The 23908-nt window shown below is 47.2% G+C and overlaps 1 protein-coding gene across 2 annotated transcripts; it reads right to left on the reverse strand.

Moving 5' to 3' along the window:
- Positions 1 to 1434: 1434 nt before the first annotated feature.
- Positions 1435 to 22486, reverse strand: FXN (frataxin). 2 transcript variants are annotated; one of them, XM_024126829.3, is made up of 5 exons: positions 22301 to 22486; positions 15211 to 15308; positions 11761 to 11881; positions 5781 to 5878; positions 1435 to 1899 (listed from the first exon to the last, which is right to left on the reverse strand). In XM_024126829.3, exons 1-5 carry the CDS (start codon positions 22466 to 22468, stop codon positions 1737 to 1739), a joined length of 648 nt encoding a protein of 215 aa, XP_023982597.1. In that variant the 5' UTR covers positions 22469 to 22486; the 3' UTR covers positions 1435 to 1736. The 2 variants fall into 2 exon arrangements, with proteins under 2 accessions (XP_023982597.1, XP_007113621.1); XM_007113559.4 differs by lacking the exon at positions 22301 to 22486 and adding an exon at positions 21615 to 22045.
- Positions 22487 to 23908: the final 1422 nt, after the last annotated feature.

Here is a 23908-nt window from a genome sequence, read left to right on the forward strand (position 1 = left end):
TTTGAAAAAGGACTATATTTAAAATACTCATTTAGCATTTGTTTCTATTGTTCTATTGTTAAGAGTTTCTTTCCACAGTGGAATGCGTTTTTGGTTTTCCTACTGCAAAAGCTTTTGTTACAGATTTGCATAGACTACTCACTAATAAATCTTGCTTTAGTAAGGAAGTAGCAGAACAGGAGCCTAACTTTGGGTGAGTTTTAATGTTCCTGAGCCCTGGTTTCTTCATGTGTAAAATGCAGGTCAGTAATAATTCAAACGAGGTCCTATGGTATATGCAGGCTGCCTTAGTCCATCAGGGCTGCTCTAACAGAATACCAGAGACTGGATGGCTTATAAACAGAAATTTATTTCTCATAGCTCTGGAGGCTGGGAAGTCCAAGATCAAGGCCCCAGCAGACTGGGCGTCTGGTGAAGGCCTGCTTCCTGGTTCATAGACAGCTGTCTTCTCGCTGTGTCCTCACATGGTGAAAGGGATGAGGGAGCTCTCTGGGGTCTCTCTTATAAGGGCACTAATCTCATTTATGAGGGCTGTGATTGGGGGTTAGGATCAACACCTTAACATTCAGCCTACAGCCCAGGCTTAGCACAGTAATGGCACAATAAAAGATGATTATTTGAACATGAATTCAACTGAAATTCAAGTAGAACAAAACTCAAAACCATATACTTACTCTATAACTTAAAAAAACTGTTCAGTGTCATCTCCTCTACTGGAGGGAATTAAAGCTGGCCTGTTAAGTTGCCTGACAGGACCACTAAACGTTTAAATTGGGAATCGACTATATTCTATCCAGTTTAACCCTTTCTGTTAACACGGGGAAACAGAGGTCCAGGGAGTTCGAGAAACTTGCCCACAGACAGACAGCTACTTTTGGGCTGGGCCAAGTGTAAGACCGGGGTTCCTTTCATTAACACCAACATCTTTTCATTTACGTGGCCTTTCACAATTTACCAAGCACCTCGTCAGCTCCATGGCCTCATTTATTATACTATATCCATGAACGTACAGAGGTGGCTTTTGGGAGATTTTTTGCATCCTCAGACCAGTGTTGCAACAGCTTATTCTATACTGACCCTTAAATTAAAAAAATATGTATGTACACACACATGTAAATGTGTGTGTACATATATATGCACATATGGAGGACACGGCACCACATCTCCCTGTGTTAACCCCATGCGGGCCACACCCTGGCAGTCACAAAGCACAAACAGAAAATGGTCTTCAGTTTCAGAATTCCTGAGTTGCCACTGATGCTTCAATCCTAAAGGGCTTAGAAGTGTTTACACTGTCAAGAGGAGTAGGAATGTTTTAGGCTTCCCTTTAATGAGTCTCATTTTGAGATAGGATGGCAAGGTTGGCCAGCCACTCTTCATGCAGTTTTTGTAGTAAGTCTTTCAGAGAATGAATGGTGAAGCCAATTCATTTCTCCTCCTGGAATCTGTCTTTCTTCTTTTTCTTTGTTGTGAGGTTATATATTAAAGGTATGGGCATACAGACATTACGAAAGATAAGGGCTATCACGTGAGGGAGGAAATCAGACAATAAATCCAAAGAAACCTATGGAAATTAAAAATCTGAACTCAGGGGAAGGGCAGGAGGCGACACGGTCTTTTCACAGAGCCGTTACACATAATGCAACTGTCCTCAAAAGCAGGAATGGAAAAGACTAGCCATTCAGCTGCAGAACGAAGCTGGGGTCTTGGCTTTAGAGCTTTCAATGTCTTTAGCATTAGGCTGGGCAGCAAGTGCCTTTTCCAGAGTAGGCCAGAGAAGATAAGTCCAGTTTGGTTTTTAAGGCTTGAGTCAGCTCTGTGGCCAGTAGCTCGTGGAGGGACACACCGTCGTGGGAGTACACCCAGTTTCTCCCAGTCCAGTCGTAACGCTTGGGGCCACTGCAGGACAAAACACAGTCAGAGTAAGTCCACGGGAACAGCCCTTCAGAAGAAACTCTCACCAAGAAATTGACTGACTGCAGTGCAGATCTAGAAAGTAATACTTAACGAGCCATGTATTTGACTTCTCCTCTTAGAGTCTATTTAATATAACTGAATCGGGCTTCCCTGGTGGCGCAGTGGTTGAGAATCCGCCTGCCGATGCAGGGCACACGGGTTCGTGCCCCGGTCCGGGAAGATCCCACATGCCACAGAGCAGCTGGGCCCGTGTGCCATGGCCGCTGAGCCTGCGCGTCCGGAGCCTGTGCCCCGCAAAGGGAGAGGCCACAACAGTGAGAGGCCCGCGTACCGCGAAAAAAAAAAAAAAAATAATATAACTGAATCACTTTGCTGTACACCTGAAACTAACAAAACATTGTAAATCAACTATACTCCAATTAAGAAAAAAGCAGCTACACAATTATCCTCTGGTGCAATTCACAGAACACCTCTCAAGACCTGAAAATATTTCAACCCTATTGATGAGTCTCCGTGTATCACATTCTGATCTTTTGCTTTTCCTAACACATATGATACCTGAAATATCACAACAGTGTCTTTTAGATGATGGCCATTCATGTACCACTGACATGATTTGTCCCTTACCTACATTATTATTATCATTTTAGTACATTCATAACACTGGGCAACCACTACCTCTATCTAGTTTCAAAACATTTTCATCACCCAAAGGAAATTCCATATCCATTAAGCAGTTACTCCCTATTCACTCCTCTCCCCAGCCCCTGGCAACCATCTGTATTATTATTTTAAAAAATAGTTTTCTTAATTCAATTTTAAGTCCATGAAGGTGAGAGTTTGATGGGCTAGTTCATCCATCTCAAGCTCATCTAGTGAACACAAGCCATACGTACACTTCATGCTGGGAACGCTGTGTTTGTGTGGACCCGGGTGTGGCTAGGTTTCGCCGTGTCTTATTATTCCAGACGGACACAGAGCGTGCCCATTAATTCCACCTCCTCTGGGCCTAGTGGAGCGGGGTGGGGTGGGGGGAACGTGCTGAGGCAGGAGATAGATAGGCCTCAGGGTAAGCACCTGGAGTTCGTTCCCTGTGGACAGAAACTCCAAAATATCAATAGCGGGACAGTCGGGAGAAGAGCTGAGCCCTGCCCAGATAAGAGACAAAAGGCCGCATATCCCTCATTCTCAAAGTCAAGGAGACCTTCCCAACTACACATGCACAGAAAGGCTCCTTGCAAGTCAAAAGGGAGGGGGTGCCACCCCATAGTAAGTGATGTCAACTACCCATAGGCCTCTTCGCTAGAATCCATCTTGGCTAAGAGATGCACACGTACACAGGGGAGGACCCTGAGATATACCAAATGTGGACTCAGAACCAGGCAAAGCAAGATGATCGGTTAAAGGAAACCTGGAAGAAATGCTCCATAAAAGTGATTCAAACTACCACGAGGGCGCGACTCTCTCTCTGAGCCCGCAAGCGTGTCTATCCACACGTACGGTACTCTTTTTCCTCCTAATAAACACTTTACTTGCTTCACTACTTTCCGTCTCTATGTGGAAATTCATTTCTACACAGCTGATGGGCCAGGGCCTTGTCATTAGCCACTGGTCCCTGGTGGTCTAGTGCCTAGGATTCAGCACTTTCACTGCCACTGCTTGACCTCAATCTCTGGCCGGGAACCGAAATCCTGCTTCATGCCGCTGCAGGCCGAGGCCACCCGAGATCAGTGCCAGCAGCTAATGGTGCTACATGACGACGCCTTGATGGACAAAGGAGCAGAGGATGCTGAGAGCCCACGGGAAGGAAGGGGCCCCTGAGTCCACCTGCACACTCAGGAGAGCTTTTCCGAAGTCCAAGACTGGGACGGGTTTGCCAGGGACAAGGAAAGCTTAGAAGGGAAGCATCTTTACGGGGTTAGGAAAACATCAAGGATTTCTGTATTATCAACCAAAGGCTGGGGTTTGAACACTTACTTAACGATGGGGATAATGATAATAGGGACAAACCAAAAGCACTGGACTTTTGTTTAATATGCACAAATAGCTGAAGACATAATAACCTGGACCAAATCCAGAGAACGTTCCCTTGGCTCTGGACTCCGATTTGCTGCCGGGATGCCAGGCAAGTGTGAGAACCTCCAGGCCCCTCCACGCTGCCTCGCATGTCCAGCTGTCCACCCAGACCTCTCCTTGATTCCACCCTACCATCTCCTCAAGCAAGGTGATGGGGTAAGGCCACTGTTTCCTCTGACCTGAAACACTTTCAATTAAAAAGCCCCCCAAATATCAGAAATGCAGCCCTAGGAAGGATTATTTTGGACCAACATGAAAAATTGAGAGGAAAATAAAATTTTTTTTTTTTTTTTTGAGGAACATAGTATCCATGACAGTAAATGGCTGCTCAGCAGATTTTCTTTCCAGATTCCCATCATGAATTACAGATTTTAAAAAAACAACAAAACTTGGAATTTCTCGGAATTTCTTATTATCCAGAAGTAGACTTTTCTAAACATGCCTGTGGTAGGATCCTATTGCTGGTAGGTGTGTCCAAATGCTATAAGGACTTTTTCTGTCTCAAGATACAACACGAGGGAATTCTGTTAGTGGAGCCATCACAGCTGGTTCTGGTGCCCTGCCTGCTATTTACAAAGCCACTGATTCCCAAAGCTGATGGCTGGATTTGAGCTGATCCAGCCAGTTTCTCTCGTACTGGTTCCTCTGAAGATGGAAGGACAAGACTGCAGCCCTTGTGCATGGCCACAGTTAGGGTCAGGGCAACTGTTTGAGGCCAAAGAGAACAGGCTAATTGGCCCTCCCAGGGTAACCCCCCAACCCCTGCCAAACTTCAAGTAAACTACCTGGATCTACAGGCAAGACCATCTGTGAATAAGGGCCTCGCTAGAAATGACAGTGATTCCTTGGAGTTGTTTTTCTTGAATTATAACATACTTCCTAGACGAGGCTGGGGTGAAGGAGGCCTAATGCTTTATTTATTTTGAACGAAGAATGACACATTACAGCACCATAAACAGTAAAATATTAACTGCCTAAAAGTGATGTCAACACTGGGGCAGGAGAAGACTTAAATACTTTTTTTTAAAATGCAAAAACCGTGAGGCTTTCAAAGACTTCCACGCTGGTTATATCTGGGCCTTTCCCAATTCACGGCGCGTTCTCTTTGGAAGTGCTAATGAGTGACCCGGAAGGCTGGTCTGAGAGCTTTTTGTGGGCGTCTCTTTTACTGTCTTACAGCCACTTCAACAGCAGCCAGAGGGATGAGGGACCCTTCTCTCCCTGCATGTTCTCAGGCCTTGAGATGCAGTACAGACTGTCTCCAATACAATCTTTTATTCTGCTAGATTGAAAGCACATCAATGGAAAAGGCAGGAGGGATGAAAAGCCCTAGAAGGGCTGTTTAAAACACCTTCCCACCTCCACGGAGTACACAGCCCTATTCTGCAAATGGAATTAAACTGACCTTTAACTGAGATGCTCAAAATGAACCAGAGGCCAAACTTTGAAGACAAGGTGCAACTTGTTCAGATGCTGTAAAAGCAAAAGTGGCTTTTTCAAAGGCACGGCAATCATTTAGTGGAGAAAAACTGTCAAGGTGGGCTCCGAAAATTTTTCACTTTGCATCTTGTTAACGTCCCAATATCTGCTTTTAGAGCCACATGATCACCAGACAGAAGTGATAGAACCACAGTAAGCTTTCCTACTGAGCATGAGACATGCTGTAAAACATCAGAAAAGGTTCACTTACACAGCTGCTAACACATGAGGGTGACACTTCTTAAATGGTCCACAAAGTCTTGTTTCGAACAAGCTAAACAATGAGAGATTTTGACTTCTGAACGTACCTGGATGGTGAAGACAACCAGATTTGCTTGTTTGGCGTCTGCTTGTTGATCACGTACGTTCCTAGATCTCCACCCAGTTTAATTGTTAAAACACCACTCTGGTGCATCAGACGGAAAAAGCATGAAGAAAGTAAAACAAGACAAAGTTATCACTGTGTCATAAGTGCCTCCTATTTTGTTATATCTCAACACTTGGCATTTATACAGGTACACAACATACACCATAAGGAACTGTCTTTAATTTAGTGTTTGGAATTAGGAGGTAACTCAGAAAGAGCACTGCTCTCAGAATCAGACTGTGATTAATCACAATGACACTTAAAAATCTCACAGTGTGCTTTTCCTCATTTCCTATGAGGTGGGCAAGGTGAGAATATCCTTAGTTAAGTGACTAGTCAGAGGTATTGCAGCTGGCATACGAAAGGATCCGCATCCTTATTGCTGCCTTGGTTCCTCAAATACTGGCCAGAACATACTAGAGACATTAAAAAATGGAGACACCAACTCTACTGACGTCCCAGTCAGCACAAACATCGGGCAGGCCAAGCTCATGACGGAAGAAAGGAAAAAAGGCAAGAGAGAAGGAAATAATCAAACCACCTGCTTTGCTGGTCTCAGAAGAGCAGTAGCCTGAGCTCTGCCGGCAGAAGGCTGACACTCCAGACTAGGGTTTTTATTCCCAGACCCTTCCCAAGCTCACAAGCTTCTCAGATACTCCTCTCCAGCTTTATTTTCCTCTATGGGAACCTTGAATTCGTCAAAAGACCGGCTGGTCCACCTCTGCCCAATAAATGCTCATTTAAATTTGAAAACCCTCTTTCAACAAAGGAGCTCTTTACTCCCAAGGCCTGAGGTCTCTCTAGAATGTGCAGGATATTAAAGAAACAGCTACACGGCTGAGCTGGTGGGCGGGCCCATCCCCTGCACGGCCGGCAGACAGGCAGCCTTTCTCTGTGCCTTTCAGAGCCCCTGTCCACCAAGGGGGCCCCCCAGTGGTTCTTAGAAAAAGTTTTGTGTTTGGTTTGCAAACACAAAGAGCTGTTGAAAAGGTGGAGGGAATTCCCTGGTGGTCCAGTGGTTAGGACTCCGTGCTTCCACTGCAGGTCGCCCGGATTCGATCGCTCGCCGGTCGGGAAACCAGGATCCCACAAGCGGTATGGAAAAAAATAAACAACAAACAAACAAAACATGGTGGAGAAAGTGCCAATAATAATATAACTGATAGGCATGGGATGGGGAGGACACTATTGGGTTATTTTTAAAATAATTTTTTTTCTGATTAAAAAAGAAACGTAGCAAAATTATAGAGGCATTGGGAATACAGGTGGTATAAATAAAATGCAAACATCAATAAAAATAGCATCTACTATTTTTCAGTACCTACTCTGTGCCAGGCACTGTGCTTTGCACTTTGTGTAAAACTGCTTCCTCCGTGACTATAACCATAGGAGGTAGGAATCATTATCCCAATTTGTAGATGAGGCCAACAGAAGGACAGGGTAATAAAGAAAACTTAGTAACGGGCAGGGCTGGTCTTATATTCAGGTCTGCTCAGGTCCATAAGATGCTGTTCTTTCCATAACACGAAGCGCTCTCTCAATCCCATTAATCAGCGACATGAGCTGTTCACTCTCAGGTATCGGCTGCCAGTTTTTAAATTCAGGGCTAGGATCACAGTATACATAAGTTTGCTTTTTAAAACACTTTTTCTTGAAACCCACGTGTACTATTTTGTTAGGACTACCTTTCATTTATTTAAAAATTTCTTACAACTGTATAATTTAGTAGTTTTTAGCATTCCACAAAGTATTTTCATAAAGTGTGCAAACGTCCCCACTGTCTAATTCCCGACTATTTCTGTCACCCCCAAAAGAAACCCTGTACCTATCAGCGGTCACTCCTTCCCCCCTCCATATATAGTTTATGGCTTATTTTTCCATATGATATGAGGCCCAGAGAATCAAGACATAATTTCTGCTAATCTGACCTATTTGTGGCCCTTCAATGCTCCAATGTGCATTGACCCTACACCTGGGAGGTGCGTGATGCAGCGGAAAAGGCAGGGGGCCAGGTCTAGGGATGTGCGTTAAGCCCCAACAGCTGTGTCGTCTCCTTGGGACAATATCTGCTCTGCCTCCTTTAGAGACAGTGCGAGGGTGAGGGGCTGATGGGTGAGCTGAGGTGCTTCTGGGAAGGTTACCCTGACGCCCCTCAGCTGGGACCAAGACCCGTGCATGTCCCCACAGCTTCTGTGCTTTCCTCACTGCGTCTGAGCTGCTTAGCTTGTTTGCTGGTCACCTGCCCCTTTGCTCCACTACTATAAGCACCTTGAGAGCAGATCTGTCTTTTCATCCTAGCATTTTCGGTATTTGTACAAAATATCACTGAATTAAAAAAAAATCGTGGATGAGTGAACAGAGTGGCTGATAACCAGGCACTGTGATAACACGCACATACCACATGAAGGGCAAGGTTATGCAAGGCAACACTCAACCACGCCCCCTCTTGTTCGTGGTGTGTGATTAGACATTTTCCCCCACAGAGCCAGAAGCTGTTTCCAAAGGAAAGTGGCAAGAGAAGGGAAACTAGCTGTCTTACTGGTTCCCCAGGAGTTCTTAAAGCTTTTGCAACTGTCTTCAAGTAGACCAAATAAAGAGAGTTTTTTGTCCATTAGTGTTATTCCTCAAGGGGCAATCTGAGTGTCTACTCTGAGAGAGTGGGTAGACTTTAATGCAGGGCAGTGCGGGAGAGAGAGGCAATACTTAGCAGCCGCTGAGACCCAGGCACTGACCAGTTGGAATAGACCCTGGCCACAGCTGGTGAGGCTTGATACCCGACAGGCAATATCAGTGGAAGCAAAAATAGCAAGGCTCAGGCTCTGTTGTCACCAGCTCATTTGCAGAAACAGACACATATGGGAATGGCATGTTGAGTCAGGGGATTTCACATATGTGCATGTGGCTTCCCACACTCCTAAAACAGATGCTGACTTCCCCGTAAGGAATAAGAATAATGAATATAAAGCACTTTTACCTACATTTCACTGAATCCTAAGATACACCCGGGGAAGTAGAGGTTACTGTCGCCTCTCCTTTACAGCCGAAGGACCTGCCCTCACAGAGAATTCACTGAAACGCTCTCGGAAAGAAAATACAAATGCAGGATGCTAGGCCAGGCCCTCTGTCACCATATCCAATAAAGTGCTAACTCTGAGCAGGGGTGTGTGACCTAGGACCCAGAGGTGGTCTTCAGGGGTCTGCATATAGCTCTGGAAGCTGATATGTACTCATAGGTATGCAGGGATGTTTTTCTTGGGAGAGCAGTCAGATTCTCACAGGGTGTCCTGATCGCCAAATGGTTAAGAAACCTCTGCTCTATGGCGATAATATGCAGACAACTCAGTGAACGAAGGATATCGCAGCAAGCAAATTCTCATTAAAGTATTGAAGAGGCCAGGGTTCCACCTGGAAAAAAAACGAAGGCAGTTCGGAGGTAACTCTCTAAATAGTGTGATGCTTCCCATGGTCTCCAGCGTCAAGTGTAGCAGACTCCGTGGTTGCCTAGTGACGGGAGGGGCTTTGGCTCTGGTAGGCAGTTCCCTCTGATAACCATTACCAGAGAGGAGTGAGGCCTGGACCCAGACACTGACATCCACCATGACCCGCCCCACTTGATGGACAACACAGTAGCCAAGAAACTGCTCACGTCTCCCAGTCCACAGGAGGAAACTGAAGAAACGTGTCCTGGGTGTATCTAGAGTATTCCTTTCATTTGCCTATTTGGCCAGTAGCAAGTGGATAAAACAGCACTAAGTGCTGAGTGGCATCAATGAAAGCATCTTCTGGAAAAGCAGGTGGGCCTCATTTCATTTACACAGTGAATCGACATTCGTTAAGTCCCCACTAAGTACTTAGCAATGTTCCAGGCATTGGGAGACCAGGAATGGGCAGTGTCCCAGCTGTCAAGCTCAGTGTAGCCATGGGAACTGATGTGTCAAGAGACAGTTACAACACAGGGTGATCAGTGCTCTGTGCAGTCATCCTCAGAGTGCTGGGCAAGGAGGGTAGGGTGGTGTCTGCCTGGATCTAGGAGTGCTGCAGAGAGGAGGTGACATCCAACTGGACCCTGAGGGCACGGAAAAACTGCACTCCAACCAAGCTCAAGTAATGGTGTTACAGGTGTTCTACTGTCTATAATGTAATTTCAGCTGATTTATCTTATATGTGAAATACATAAGCTTGCTAGCACCTGAAGGACGCTAATCAGGAATTCACACCCGAGGGTAGACAGCATTTCAAAGTACTTAGAAGTCCAAACTACAGAGGGAGCTACTATATGCCATTAGCCTTCTACACCTACACTAGAGATTTTCCTACTTGGCAAATGATTTGCTAGAAATACTTCTTCCCTAGGGAGTAGAAGGGTACTCAATGTACAGTGTATGGATTGGCTAGAAAAACTCAGGTGCCTCTTCCCTTGCAAGAATGGGTTTTAGACTCTGGAAAGTGCAGCAGCTGAATCACTCTTCAGAGAGACACTCTGAAGGTAGGTTAAGACCCTGACCCACCATTGAGCAGAAGCTTTTGTTGCCTGCCTTAGTGAGGTAAGCAGAATCCAGCCGCTAGAATACTGGCACCTTTGCTTCTAATGAAACATTCATGCAAAGTGTCTGAGTCAAGCAGGGGCTTCATTAATCCTGTAAGAACAGGTGGTGTGACTATTTCTGTGGCATGTTCCTAAAGGTTTGCATGTGTGGCAGAGTTTAGCCTGAGCCTTGGTTTCCCCATAGTTACAGAGCCTGGTGAGGAGGCTGGGGTAGAGGAGACCTGTAACTTCCCCAGCTCTAATCATCCCACAGATGGTCAAGTTCCAGAGGCCAGTTTGTAATGGTTCCCAAGTAGCTCTGCCTTCTGAGGCTGCCTGCATAAGCACGTCTACAGCCCCGCCGGGACATTTCTGCTGCTGACAGCGACCAACGAATCCACCTGGAAGGCATTCAAGCATTTCTTGCCTCGTTACCACCAAGTCCCTTACTGTCCTTACAACTAGGCTTGACACCTGCCCATCTGATGGAGTCCTTTTCTATCCAGTGCCCCCAACAGCAATATCCAATACCATTTCTATCACTTTAGCCTGACAGCTGGCTGTCCTAAATAATTCCATGATTTAATCGCGAATGCACTCTTCATGACATTTTCTGGTGTTAATTAATTGCTGTCAAGAGGGTTAACCTCTGCAGGGGATGCGGTCCCACTGGCAAAAAAGAGCTGCTCCCTAAGGCCTAAGCAATAGTTCTAAACCCAAAGGCAGACCCTTGCTCAAGTCTGCCACCTGGTGGCCAGTTGGTACACACCAGCACTGCCCTGGCTTCTAGGATTTGGGGCTTAAGTTTCATCCAGCCCTGGGCTTCTCGCCCAGCTGCATTAGAATCCTCTGAGGAGTTACTCTAAAAACTTTAAAAACCCCAAAGCCTGGCCTGGGCCACACCCTAGACCGATTTTTATTTGATTAATAAAAATCCCTAGGGATGGGACCCAGGAATGCTCATTAGAATCTCAGGTGAGCTTTTCAAAAACATGCTTCCTAGGACTGTACCCTGACCAATGTATGAGAATTTCCAGGAGTGGGGCCCATGTCTAGTCTGAATACATCTTGGGCAATCTCTCACCCCGCTTAGGAAGTAGCCTGCCTGCATGATGAGAGGCGTCTTGCTACACAAACACATGCCTTGGGTCCCTCCCTGATTTATCTTCACAGGTATTGAGTGAAGCTTGAGAATCTGTATTTTTAGGCAAACATGAGGCTCAGAGAGGCTGAGTGACTTGCCCAAGATCACAAGCCAGGTGATGCAGGGCTGACACCAGAACCCCAGTCTTTTGGTCCCATCCATAACCGCATACTGCTGGAGAGGAATTCTTTATCTTAGTGAGCTAAAATTCTTAGGGAGGATACAGAAGAATGAAAAGAAGCAAATAGGTACCCCAAAGGAGACATCATAGTCTTCAAATGTGTAAGGTTTGTCTGCAAGGTCTTCAAAAAACTCTGCTAAGGAGTCCAGCGTCTCCTCGGCCAGTCTTTCATAGGTGGTATCGTCCAGAGGGCTGTGAGGGGAACAGAAACAACCCCGATCATGCAATCACCAAACCGCTCCGTTTTATTAACATCAATGGACACATTTATTTTTTACTTAAATTTTTTAAATTGATGGAAAATATCTAACATATACCGAGTAAAAATTGAAACAGCATCAAAGGGTTTACAGAGAAGTAAGCCTTTCTTCCCAAATAGGCAGCCCCCATCCCAGAGTCAGCTATGATGAGCAATCTCTTTTAAATATATAAATGAAGAACCTTGCAGTTTTCCTTTCATATGTCTTGGAAATTGTTCCATATTAGCACATACAGTTTTCATAGAATTTTATGTTATTCATTCAGTTTGTCCCCTTCAGCAGGACACTGAGGTTGCTTCCATTGCTTTTGTTATTCAAATTTGTTGGGCAAACCACAAAGTGGGAGAAAATATCTTTATTCTATATATCTGAAAAAGGACATATCTAGAACATGTAAAGAACTCTTAGAAATCAATAAGAAAAGAAAATCCAATAGAAAAATGGGCAAAATACTTGAACAGATTTCATTAAAAAAAAGATATCCAAATGGCCAATGAACATATGAAAAGTGGCTCAACTTTGTTAATCTTCAGGAAAATGCAAATTAAAAAATCACATTGAGATACCACCAGAATGGTTAAAATGAAAGAGACAGATAATATGAAGAGTTGGCCAGGAAGTGCAGTAACCAGAGCTTTCAGATACTGCTGATGGGCAAGTAAATTGGACAATCACTTTGGAAAACTGTTGATACTTCTACTAAAATTGAATATATTCATATCCTATGACCCATCAATTCCACTCTTGGGCATTTATGCAACAGAAATGCATACCCAAATATAAATTTCCTTAGCAGTGAAAAGACCAAAACCAATTTCGATTTGAAAAAAATAATTCAGATGACAGAAATATAGAATTGTATAATACAATTTGATACTTAATAAATATTGTAATTGCTCGAAAAAAAAAAAATAGAAATGCACACCCAAGTTCACCAAGAGACATACACCATGCTAGAACGTTCACAGCAGAACTATCCAACAGCCCAAACTGGAGACTGCCAAAGTATCCATAGGAAATACCATAGATAAATAAATTGTGATATATTCATAAAATGGAATACTACAGTGCAAAACAGAATTGTCTATAAATATAACAATATGGACGAAACACTTCTTTTGATGGTGATTGAAAGAAGCCACATACAGACATATTTATATTGGATGATATCATTTATATAAAGTTAAAAAACAGGCAAAACTAATCCATGCTATTGGAAATCAGAATGGTGCTACTCTGGGGCAGGGAGGGGTTAATAACCAGAAGCGAGCAGAGGCTTGCTTTCAAGGGGCTGGTAACATTCTATTTCTCGAAGCATTTCTTGAGTTACATGGTATCTTCAGTTTTTGAAAATTTATCAAGCTGTATACTTATAACTTGGAGACATTCATGTATAGATACTATTTTTTAATTTTTAAAAATTGCTATAAATCCATAGAGACAGAAAGTAGATTAGTGGTTGCCAGGGGCTGGGGGAGGGAGGAATGGGGAGTGATTACTAATGGTTATGGGGTCTCTTTTTGGCGTGATGAAAATGTTCTGGAATTAGACAGTGGTGAAAGTTGCACAACCTTCTGAGGACACTAACAACCACTGAATGGTGCATTTTAAAATGGTGAAATTTATGGTATGTAAATTATGACAAAGAAAATTGCTATAAACCTCCCTGTATGAGCTTCTGCACCCGGGTGAGGACATGTCTGTAGGTTACAGGAGGCGTCTTGGACAGCTCCATCATCTGAGAGTTTCTAAGTGGCCCCAGGAAGACACCAGTGGCTGCCAGTCTGTCAGTGCAAGACAGAGGTTTGCAGTATGGCCCCTCCCCCACCCAGCCCATCACCCACCTCAAGGGCACAATGTGGGGAAGGCTATAGGGCTGATCAGGACATGGCGAGTGGGGGGCCTGCGGTGGGGCGGTGCTGGACGTCTCCGTCTCCCTCTCCTCGGCTACAGCCGATGGAGGGGGATCTGGAGAGAACCAGGAGAGGTTGACATGTGCCTGAAGGAGGTCGGGGAACATAAAGGCACCCCTGACTCAGGCATAAAGTCCAAAGTCAAGAGCTTGACAGGTGCTACCTGTCAATGACAGGGGGGCCATGGCAGAAGTGGGCTGTCCTTAGCACGGAAGGACAAAGGTGTGCTTCCCAGAGGCCAGAAGTAGACCCTGAAGAAGGAAGCTGGACTTGGGGCTTCCTGCAAAGGTCCCACCCAACCTCAGAGGACTGCCTGGAGGGACTGGGAGACAGTAGCAGAGAGTCTGCCCAAGGAGGTCACAGGTCCCACCGCCTGCCTCACCTGCGGCCATGCGGAGTGACGGACAAGGAAGAGCCTCCAACCAGGGTTTCATAGAGGGAAGTCCCCCAGAGCCAGGGCAGAGGCTGTCCCAGTGCTGCTGGACACCTCGGCCTTCGAGGTGGATGAGTGACTGCATGGTCCTGTGGTTGCAGCCTGGGGGTGTGTGTGGAAGGAGAGTCCCTGCAGATACAGGTGCAGGGCAGTGGGCTGCAGCGGTGCCTGGCAGCTTTTCCCCAGAACCCATTGCGTCCTCCCTTCAGGAACCCGCTAGGCTACATTTCCTGGCCTCCCCAGCTGTTAGCTGGGGCCCCCGGATTAAGTCCTTCCTGCTAAAATGTGAGTGAGGGACAGATGTCACCTCCAGACCTTCCATGCTCTTGTCCCTTTCTGTGGAGTGGAAGCTGGACAGGGTGACCTGGCCTCGACCTGCAGTGGACAGTAAGTTGCTGATAGGCGATAGGAAGGTGGAAGGAGCCCGGCTCCCTGAATCATTTCAAAGAGGCCTGGCCACCCCCCACCAACAGAGAGGGGGGAAACGAACCACTCCTCGTTGGAGCCATTGCAGTTTTGGGTCTACCTGTTACAGAAGCTTGGCCTGCCCTAACTACTAAGATGTCAAAGAGAATCATAACAAAACTCTGGAAACAACCTAAATGTCCAGCAATAGTGGATGGGTTAAATGAATTATGGTACATCCATAAAACTTAATACTGTTTCATTAAAAATAACGCAGTGGGTAAGTAGTGATGTGGAAAGACGCTTATGAATGCTGCTGCTTAGGGAGAAAACAGATGGGATGGGTTTCTGTGGGATGGGTTTTGGTTTTCTTTGATTTTTTTTGTTGTTGTTGTCGTTGTTAAAAACTAAGAGAAAAGGAAAAAAAAGAAGTACGTGTATGTGTGCATACATTGTATATTGAGGGAGAGGGAGGAAGAGATCTCTGATGTGGAAGGTGTTTTATCTCACCCAGCGTCACCCAAAGTTCCCGTCGTCCTCAAATGCATCCAACAGACCCAGCGCTTTTTGACATTCAGGATCTGGTTGAGGCAGCAGAGGCTCAGACTCTAAAAGACAAAGTGAAGAAGAACGTTATCATTTTTCAACATACAGTCCATTAACGCACAGTCTGAATATCACTACTTCTACATTCGGGAGTAACGAGGTTAAAGTTTTTCAGACTATATCTTTCTCAGGAAGTTTTTTTGCCTTCTTTTAGTGCATCAAACTGCCCTCTCCTGAGCTCTCTAAGCCTGTGCTGTCCAACTCAGTAGCCACAAGCCACAGGCAGCTATTTAAATGTAAATTTATTGAATAATATAAAAATGTAAAAGTCAGTTCCTCGGTCCCATCGGCCATGTTTCGGGTGTCCTGCAGCATCATGTGGCTCGTGGCACAGATAGGACACACCCACCAGCACGGGAGGCCATCTTGGCAGCACTGCTCCGGACTGGGATGGGGCAGTTAGCATGGAGGGGGGCTGGGGGGGGCGGTGGGAAGTGTCAGCAAAGTTCTTAGAATGTGACTAAAGTGAGCAACAACACATAGCAGGTGTCCAGAAGACAGGCTGTGCCTCCAGTGCTATGTGACAGAGCTTACTAACACGATCTGCAGGGGACACCGTGACCCACTGATTTCTTTCAATACGTAACTGCTGAGCGTCCTGGAGCCCAGCTCTGAGGACTGGGGTCTGAGCTGATGACTGCCAGGGAGGCGGGCCAGCCAGAGAGATGGTGGAGGGGACGGAGGTCTGGACGGAGAGAGAAGCGATACAGCCGAGCGGAGGCGGCAGGGGGGTGATGGAGAGGCAGGCTGCTGGACTTCATCCCAGGAAGGCACCGAGGGGCTTCCTGAGGTAGGTGGCAAGGTTCACCTTCTCCAAAGGGCACTGTGGTTGCCACTAAGAGAAGGGGGCAGAGGCTGTGGTTACTCTCTTGAGCCATCAGGACCCTGGGCAAGCTGAGAAAGGAGAAGGCTGAGAAGTGAGTGGAGGAAATGGGGGTGCAGAACGCAGATGGCCGTTTAAAAACGTTGGCTCAGGGGCTTCCCTGGTGGCGCAGTGGTTGGGAGTCCGCCTGCCGATGCAGGGGACACGGGTTCGTGCCCCGGTCCGGGAAGATCCCGCATGCCGCGGAGCGGCTGGGACCGTGAGCCATGGCCGCTGGGCCTGCGCTTCCGGAGCCTGTGCTCCGCGACGGGAGAGGCCACGACAGTGAGAGGCCCACGTACCGCAAAAAAAAAAATAAAAATAAAATAAATAAAAATAAAAACGTTGGCTCAGAAGGGAGAAGTGAGAGAGCGGCCGTGATAAGCACAGTATCGCCACAGCACATTTTAGAGTGTTCACCATCAGCGGGGCAGTGTCCTCAGACTTTAGACAGAGGGACTCAGTTAGTCCTCATTACATTCCAATGAGGGAAGTACTATTCAGAGTCATTATTCACGAGAGTGATGTCCTATAAAGTTGCCACAAACACTGGATTAGCAAGTTACTAAGGGAAATATGGAGAGGTTCCTGTGAGCCTCTGGTCACATGTTCACCAAATGATCAATGCATAACCATGTTTTACATGTGTTTCTGTTCAAAGGTGCCTTGTTTAATATATATTGTTGATTCCTTGACACTGAACTCACAGCCAACAGCGCTTGGACTCACGCTCTGGACGGAGCTTATCCAACCCACGTATTTTCTCCCTAAGGCCCATCACAGCCTTCTTGCACAGAGGAACATTAGACAGCACTTCAGCACGATGCTTGCGGGCCACTTTAAACAGTGAAATTATAAACGAAAGTCACTAAAATGTGAAAAACGTGCCCCCAGATAGACTGTGAACAGGACCCTTGTTTCCAGTGTGGGAGCTGAGACGTGGACAGAGTGGCACTTTGTCTGACCTCAGCCAGGGACACGTGAGCGGAGGTGATTCACATTTTTTGCTGCTCTGTGCATGTCCGAGAATGACCACAAAAGTGCCCTGAGTATCGATTTTGGGGATAGAAATACATTTTAGTGAGTAGGTGAATTCACAAGTAGAGGATGCAGGAATAAGGAGGATCGACTGTATCTGTATTTTACAGATGAGGAAACTGAGGCACGGAAGGGTAACTTGCCCAGAGTCACACAAACACACAAGGTGGGGGAGCTGGGATTGGAACCCATGCTGTCTGGACCCAAGGTCTGGGCCCCAAAGGAAAGAATCACATCCTGGGAATGATACAGGACTCCAGACACGGAGGGGAGGTGCTTGAGAATGCAGGGCTCACCTCAGTCAATTTCCCTTCTCTCCGGGATCCTGGCCCCTCAGGTCCTAGCTGTCTCAGTCTCTCTGCTGCCTTCACACAGCTGTTTTTGTTTTGTTTTTGTCTTTTAATTTTATATCTTTGATGGTCTGGTGGGAGGGCTGGTCTAAAAGCAAGGTACTCATTCACAGCCAGAGTAGAAGACTTCATTCAGCTGTGTTGAATCACAAGAGGAACAGTTGCCAAAGACTCCCTGCCTTGGCTCTCACCTGCTTTCCCCATCTAACGTTCCCTGGGTAACTGCTTAACCCTCCCAAGCTCTGCTTCCTCCTCTGAAGGTAGGGATCATGGTACCGGCCTTGTAGACTGGTTATGAGGCTCCAACAAGAGGACATCAATATCCCAAACACGGGGCCTGAGGGTTCCGTCAATTTCCATTTTGAAGCATGTCAATGGAAGTGTGAAGACGGTCAGAGAGGCAAAATCCGGCCTTTGCCCAAGGGAGACAGAGGGATTTCACGGTGGGGAGCCACCCAGGGCCACCACTCCTGCGGCCACATCACCTGGAGCTATCGGACTATGTGTCTTGTGCGGGTCTGCTTACTCGAGTCTCCAGGGTTCAGTGACTCCGTGAGCGCAGCACAGGGCTGGCTCCTGGGAGACATCGGAGGAAATACTAGATAGTTCTTGGGCCCACAGGCTCAAGTTCAGGCCCTGGAACCACATGACTCAACTAAGCCCTGGCCTGGTGGTCGGCAGGGAGGCCAGCCTTCACCCCAGGGTCCCCTCGGTCTCCTGGGCCCTGTCAAACCACAAACCTGAAGAGAGAATCAGCTCTCATCCGCTGCTGGGGAGGACAAACTGGCACGACCACTCTTCGCATCTAGTGAGTGGGATATCTGCTGGCCCCTCGCTCAGCAATGCCAGTCTGAGGACTTCACCCAAGAGGAGGTTCTGTCCACGCACGGGCACGCCCAGTGCAGCGCCATTGTAAGAGCAGCTCACTGGACTCAACCGGATGTCACGGGAGGAGCCTGGACAAGGTGTGACGTACTCACCCAACGGCTGCTATCCAGCAGACAAAGCAAATAAATGACAACTGTGTGCATCAGTGTCGCTGACTCTCAAACACTGATCACAACAACATTGATCACAAGGAGTAACGCACAACAGAATAAATACAGCAAAATGGTTTTTCGAAATGAATGGTGTGTGCTTTAGGGAGACATACACAGGACGTGAAACTCTGAGAAGGGGACGCCTGACAGAATTCAGGATAGCAGATTCCTCTCGGGGAGGACCGGGCTGTAACGGAAAGAGCACCAGGCCTTCATGAAACTCTCAATATTGTATTTTTTAAAAAAATATTTATTTATTTATTTGGCTGCGTCGGGTCTCGCGGGATCTTCATTGCGGCATGTGGGATCTTTCATTGCAGCACTCGGGCTCTTCGTGGCAGCGCAGAGGCTTCTCTCTAGTTGTGTGCGGGCTCCAGAATGTGCAGATTCAGTAGTTGCGGCACGCCGGCTCAGTAGTTGCAGCATGCAGGCTTAGTTGCCCCGAGGCATGTGGGATCTTAGTTCCCCGACCAGGGATCGAACCCACATCCCCTGCATTGGAAGGTGGATTCTTAACCACTGGACCACCAGGGAAGTCCCTGGAACACTCCATATTCAATTTCTTAACCTAGTGGTGGGAACATGGGAGTTTGTTATTAATCTTTAAACAATATGGATATGTAAAAAAAATATTTATTTTATTTATTATTATTTATTTTTGGCTGCATTGGGTCTTCGTTGCTGCGCGCAGGCTTCTCTAGTTGCGGCGAGCAGGGGCTACTCTTTGTTGTGGTGCGTGGGCTTCTCATTGCAGTGGCTTCTCTTGCTGTGGAGCACGAGCTCTAGGTGTGCAGGCTTCAGTAGTTGTGGCATGAGGGCTCAGTAGTTGTGGCTCACGGGCTCTAGAGCTCAGGCTCAGTAGTTGTGGCGCACAGGCTTGGTTGCTCCGCGGCATGTGGGATCTTCCCGGACCAGGGCTCGAACCCGTGTCCCCTGCATTGGCAGGCGGATTCTTAACCACTGCACCACCAGGGAAGCCCATGGATATTTTAAATACACTTTGTGTATAGACTCTACATATAGAGTCATGTATACTGACTGGAAGACAATAACAATGAATTTAGAGTGAAGTAGGGCATAACCCACCCAGGCAAAGCCCATGGGGTCATAAGTGACGATCGTGTCCCTCTAGAAAAATTAATAGATGCCTAAATGCCTTCCGAGGTATGCAGAAGTGGCTGCAGCAGGAGTTTCTGAAGTTGTTTAAGAGCAGTGGCACCTAGGTATCTCCTCCTTGGAGCTGCCTCCAGTGTTAAAGGGGAAAGGTTAGAGACCTTGTCACTGTCACACTCTCTTATTAGTAGGGTCGGAGGCTGCCTGCTGGAAGCAGGGTCTTCTCCAAGCCTCGGGGTGAATAAGGCAGGCAGTGGAGGGCTGTGAGCTGCAGGCTTACAAGGCATTTCTGTGGATTCTGGGTTCTGCTGGAGCAGCTGGAACTGAGAACTGACAATCAGAAGCTAAATCTGCTCACCTCCAAAGCTGTGCACACAGTAGCCGCCAGACACACGTGGCCACTGAGCACTTGAAACATGGCTGGTGTGACCGAGGAACTGGCTTTTAAACTTCACTTAATTTTAGTTAAAAAATGATAATAAGGTTACTGGAAAATTTAAAATATGGTTGGGACAACTCAAGTGTGTGAATTTACTTTTTCAGTTGTGAATTTTATAAAATCTAAATATACATCAAGTATTTCCACAGTAAACTCAGTTTAACATCTGATGGACAAGGGATGGAAGTGTGAAATCCATACTGGATTTAGAAGAATAAGTACAAAGAGGGAATGTGAAATATCTCAGTAATGATCTTTCAGTATTGATGACCTGTTGACATGGTAACATTTTGGCTATACCAGGTTATGTAAATGTATTGTTGAAATTAATTTCACCTGTTTCTTTTTACGTTCCCAATGTAACTACTAGAAAACGTATTGCACAGGTGGCTTCCATTCTGCTGTGGAAGTAGAAGCAGTGGGTAGAGAAAATAAAGCCGGAGGAAAGGGTCCCCAAATGAACTCCCCAAACGATCTTGGGTCAGAAGTCATCAGGACCCACATGGAGTCCAGGGGACTTTAGGGATCAACCTGAGGGCAGTTAAGGCCTTAAAAGAATTAAACAGGATCGTGATCCCAGGTGCCACTGTCATCCAACTCCACAGTACTGAAGATGTGCAAGGGAACTGCGGAATAGACAGGTTAAACCAACCTGATTAACTATGGAAAAAGGGGCCCAATGGGTAGCTTAGGTGGTTAACCACCTAGCAACCTTCCAGTGGCCCAAATCCCAGTATGTGCCAAGTGCCCACCTCCCGGGTGCGCCTCTGAATCAAGTGCCCTTAACGGCCACTAGGTACCGTCCAAAAGACCACGCCATATCTTGTCGCTCTCCTGAATTAAAAACTGCTAAGGACACAGGCAGGAGTGTCAGGGCAGCTCCAGGTGAGCGCAGCACAGAAGGAGCAGAGTAATAAACGTGGGCGTTCTGCAGAAGGGGATCATGGGACCAGGCATGGCCGTAACTACCCAGCTTTCCTGAGAAGAGGGGGAAATCCGTGATTCCAGCGTTGAGTGTTGACAACCAATCCCAGTGTTTCTTCAAACAGGGTCAGGTAACACACGTCAGCGGGAGGTGTGGGCCTAAAGGCCAAATTCCGGAGCTCCGTGAACAATTTGGGTTGGATTTCACCTGCCTCCTTCACCATCCACAGTCCATCCAGCGGACCAGCCACTCAGAGCTGATCGTCGCCCACTTTCCTGGCCTTTATCCACGCCGTTCTCTCCTCTGAGAGCCCCTCACCGCCCCCTGCCGTCTTCAGACCCTGATTAAAAATCACCTCCATCCTCCCGTGTAACCTTCTCAACCCCACAGCCTTTCTTTGGGCTTCCTCCTTTCAAGTCTTGGAGTAACCGGGTCAGGTATTTCTTTGTATCCCCGCGAGGGAAGATAAGTGCAATTAAGTGCTGAAGACTTTACATATGTTAATTAAACTGCATGCCAGCTCGGCAAAATGGGTACTCACCCCTTCACAGAAAAAGAAGGCAGGCCTCAGAGAGGTTCTGGGATCCCCCGACGTCCCCGAGCTCTGCCGAGTCCAGGGGCCAGACTTTGGAACCCGGGTCCGATCCAAAAGCCCTGCTGCTCTAGCTACTGTGCTCCACAACTTCGACATCTTTACCTCGCTCGCTGAAAGCGTTTCGTTCATAAAAGCCCATGCTTGAAAACATCGCTCTGACAGTATTGCTACTCATATTTATATACTGTCAATATTACATTGATATATATATACTATTTTACTGAAGTAGTTCTATATTTACAGCATGCTAATATTATAGATAATATACATACATGTATATTATAGTACCTAGCATATATTATTAAAGTTCTCGCAAAGAGAAGTGACAAGCTTAGAGCCACTACAGGTCCCTAAGAGCCGATGCCCACCCGCCTTCCCTGCCTTTGCCCGCGCGGTTCCCGCAGTTGCACTGCAGGATACAATCTGTCTTCTCACCAGAAAGCGGAAGCCAGAGCAACTGTAAGCGGGAGAAACGGAGACTGGGGAATGCAAGGCGGCCACCGCCGCCCTTCCCCCGCCTGAGCGCGGCCCCGCGGGAGCTGGAGCGGGTGCGCGTGCCCAGCGCGTCCCCGGCGTGCGCGGTCTCGCCACGCCGGCGTGCGGCCCGGGCGACTTCCCGTGCGGATACTCACGGGTTGGCTGGGTGTGCTGGCCGCGGCGGTCCCGGTGCGCAGGCCCCGGCAGCCGTAGAGCCGGGGGTCCTTCGTTGGCCGCTGGGCCCCGGCGCGGGCCTGGGCAGAGCCCGGGGGCGCCGAGCGGGGCAAGAGGCTGGCAGCCGCTCGGCGCCCAAGCGTCCACATGCTGCTCGCGATCTGCGGCCGCTCCGCCTCCTGCTCCGGGGACGCCGGGCGCCACCTGGTGGTCACGGGTTGTAGCTGCAGTCGCAAGCTTCCCTTTTCTGCAGGCTTGGGAAACGAGCAGAAGTTAGACTTGAAGAGCTTCCCTGCGTTGCTCTATTTCTGCATTTAACAAAAATAGATACAGAACCTGTTTCGTGCAAAACAAGGGGCTTACCCCTTGGGCAGCATAGTAATGCGTAACCAAGGTCCCTGACCTCGGAGACTTCAGCTTAGTGACCCGCTGCTGATGAATTCTATACAAAAGGCTTTGGGAGCTGCAGTTTTGCTGTGAACTGGGGTGGGGTCCTGAAGCTGCTTGGCCGCCAGTATAGGTTACAGCAGTTAGGAGATTGCGGACAGGAGACTGACTGCCTGATTTAAATATGTCCTCTGCCCACTTCCTACCTGTGTGGCCAGTGGGCACCTCTCTGTGCCTCATCTGTAAAATGGGGTACACAAGTTTCTACTTCACAGGGTTGTTATAAGGATAAAATGAGTTAATCTATGTGAAGTTTTCTTGGACAGGACCTGGATCCTGTTAAGTCCACAATAAATACTAAGTTGTTAATACATTTTAAAATAAAATTTTACTTAGGTAGTGTAGTGCAAAGGAATACGAACTGTGAAAGTTCTTTCGTATTTTATATATGCTTTAGAAAATGTCAAATATGTGTACTACAGAATATCACCTTTATGGGTAAGATAGTGAGAAGAGGAGATAGAAAGTGTTAAAATTCTACCAAAGCCACCTTGGTACTTTGTGAATAGAGTAGATAAGACACACGTATAAATACTTAGGACAGTGACAAGTGTTAAATGGGTGTCAGTGTTGCATGGGAGAGTATATACAGCTAGGGGTGGGGGCAGTCAGAGAAGTCTTCATGGAGGAAGGGGCATTTGTACAGGGCCTTGAAAAATAGAGTAAAGGAGGTGGGATCTGACTGGCTCTCTGACAGGGCATTCTTTTTCTTGGGAGACATTTTCCTGCATTCAGGTAATTCTAAGCAGCCGTTTATTGAGCACCTGCTATGCAGATGTTAGGCATGGAGAAACCATTTCCTCCTTGTAAAGTGTCTGGAGATACTGTTTTTTTTCATGTAAATTTTATTTATTTTTGACTGTGTTGCGTCTTCGTTGCTGGGCATGGGCTTTCTCTAGTTGCGGTGAGCGGGGGCTGCTCTTCGTTGCGGTGCACGGGCTTCTCATTGCAGTGGCTTCTCTTGTTGCGGAGCACGGGCTCTAGGCATGCGGGCCTCAGCAGTTGTGGCTCGCGGGCTCCAGAGGGCAGGCTCAGTAGTTGTGGCACACGGGCTTAGTTGCTCCACGGCATGTGGGATCTTCCTGGACCAGGGCTCGATCCTGTGTCCCCTGCATTGGCAGGCGGATTCTTAACCACTGAGC

The sequence above is a fragment of the Physeter macrocephalus genome, chromosome 9 (assembly GCF_002837175.3).
Source record: "Physeter macrocephalus isolate SW-GA chromosome 9, ASM283717v5, whole genome shotgun sequence".
In the NCBI taxonomy this organism is placed as follows: domain Eukaryota; kingdom Metazoa; phylum Chordata; class Mammalia; order Artiodactyla; family Physeteridae; genus Physeter; species Physeter macrocephalus.

Coding starts and splice junctions, on each gene's coding strand:
- FXN (XM_007113559.4), bottom strand. CDS start 21,797: ATGAACGAAACGCTTTCAGCGAGCGAGGTAAAGATGTCGAAGTTGTGG. Junction 15,309..21,614: donor CCTTCTTTTTCTGTGAAGGG/GTGAGTACCCAT, acceptor TTTGTCTTTTAG/AGTCTGAGCCTCTGCTGCCT. Junction 11,882..15,210: donor GGAACTTTGGGTGACGCTGG/GTGAGATAAAAC, acceptor TTCCCCTCACAG/CCCTCTGGACGATACCACCT.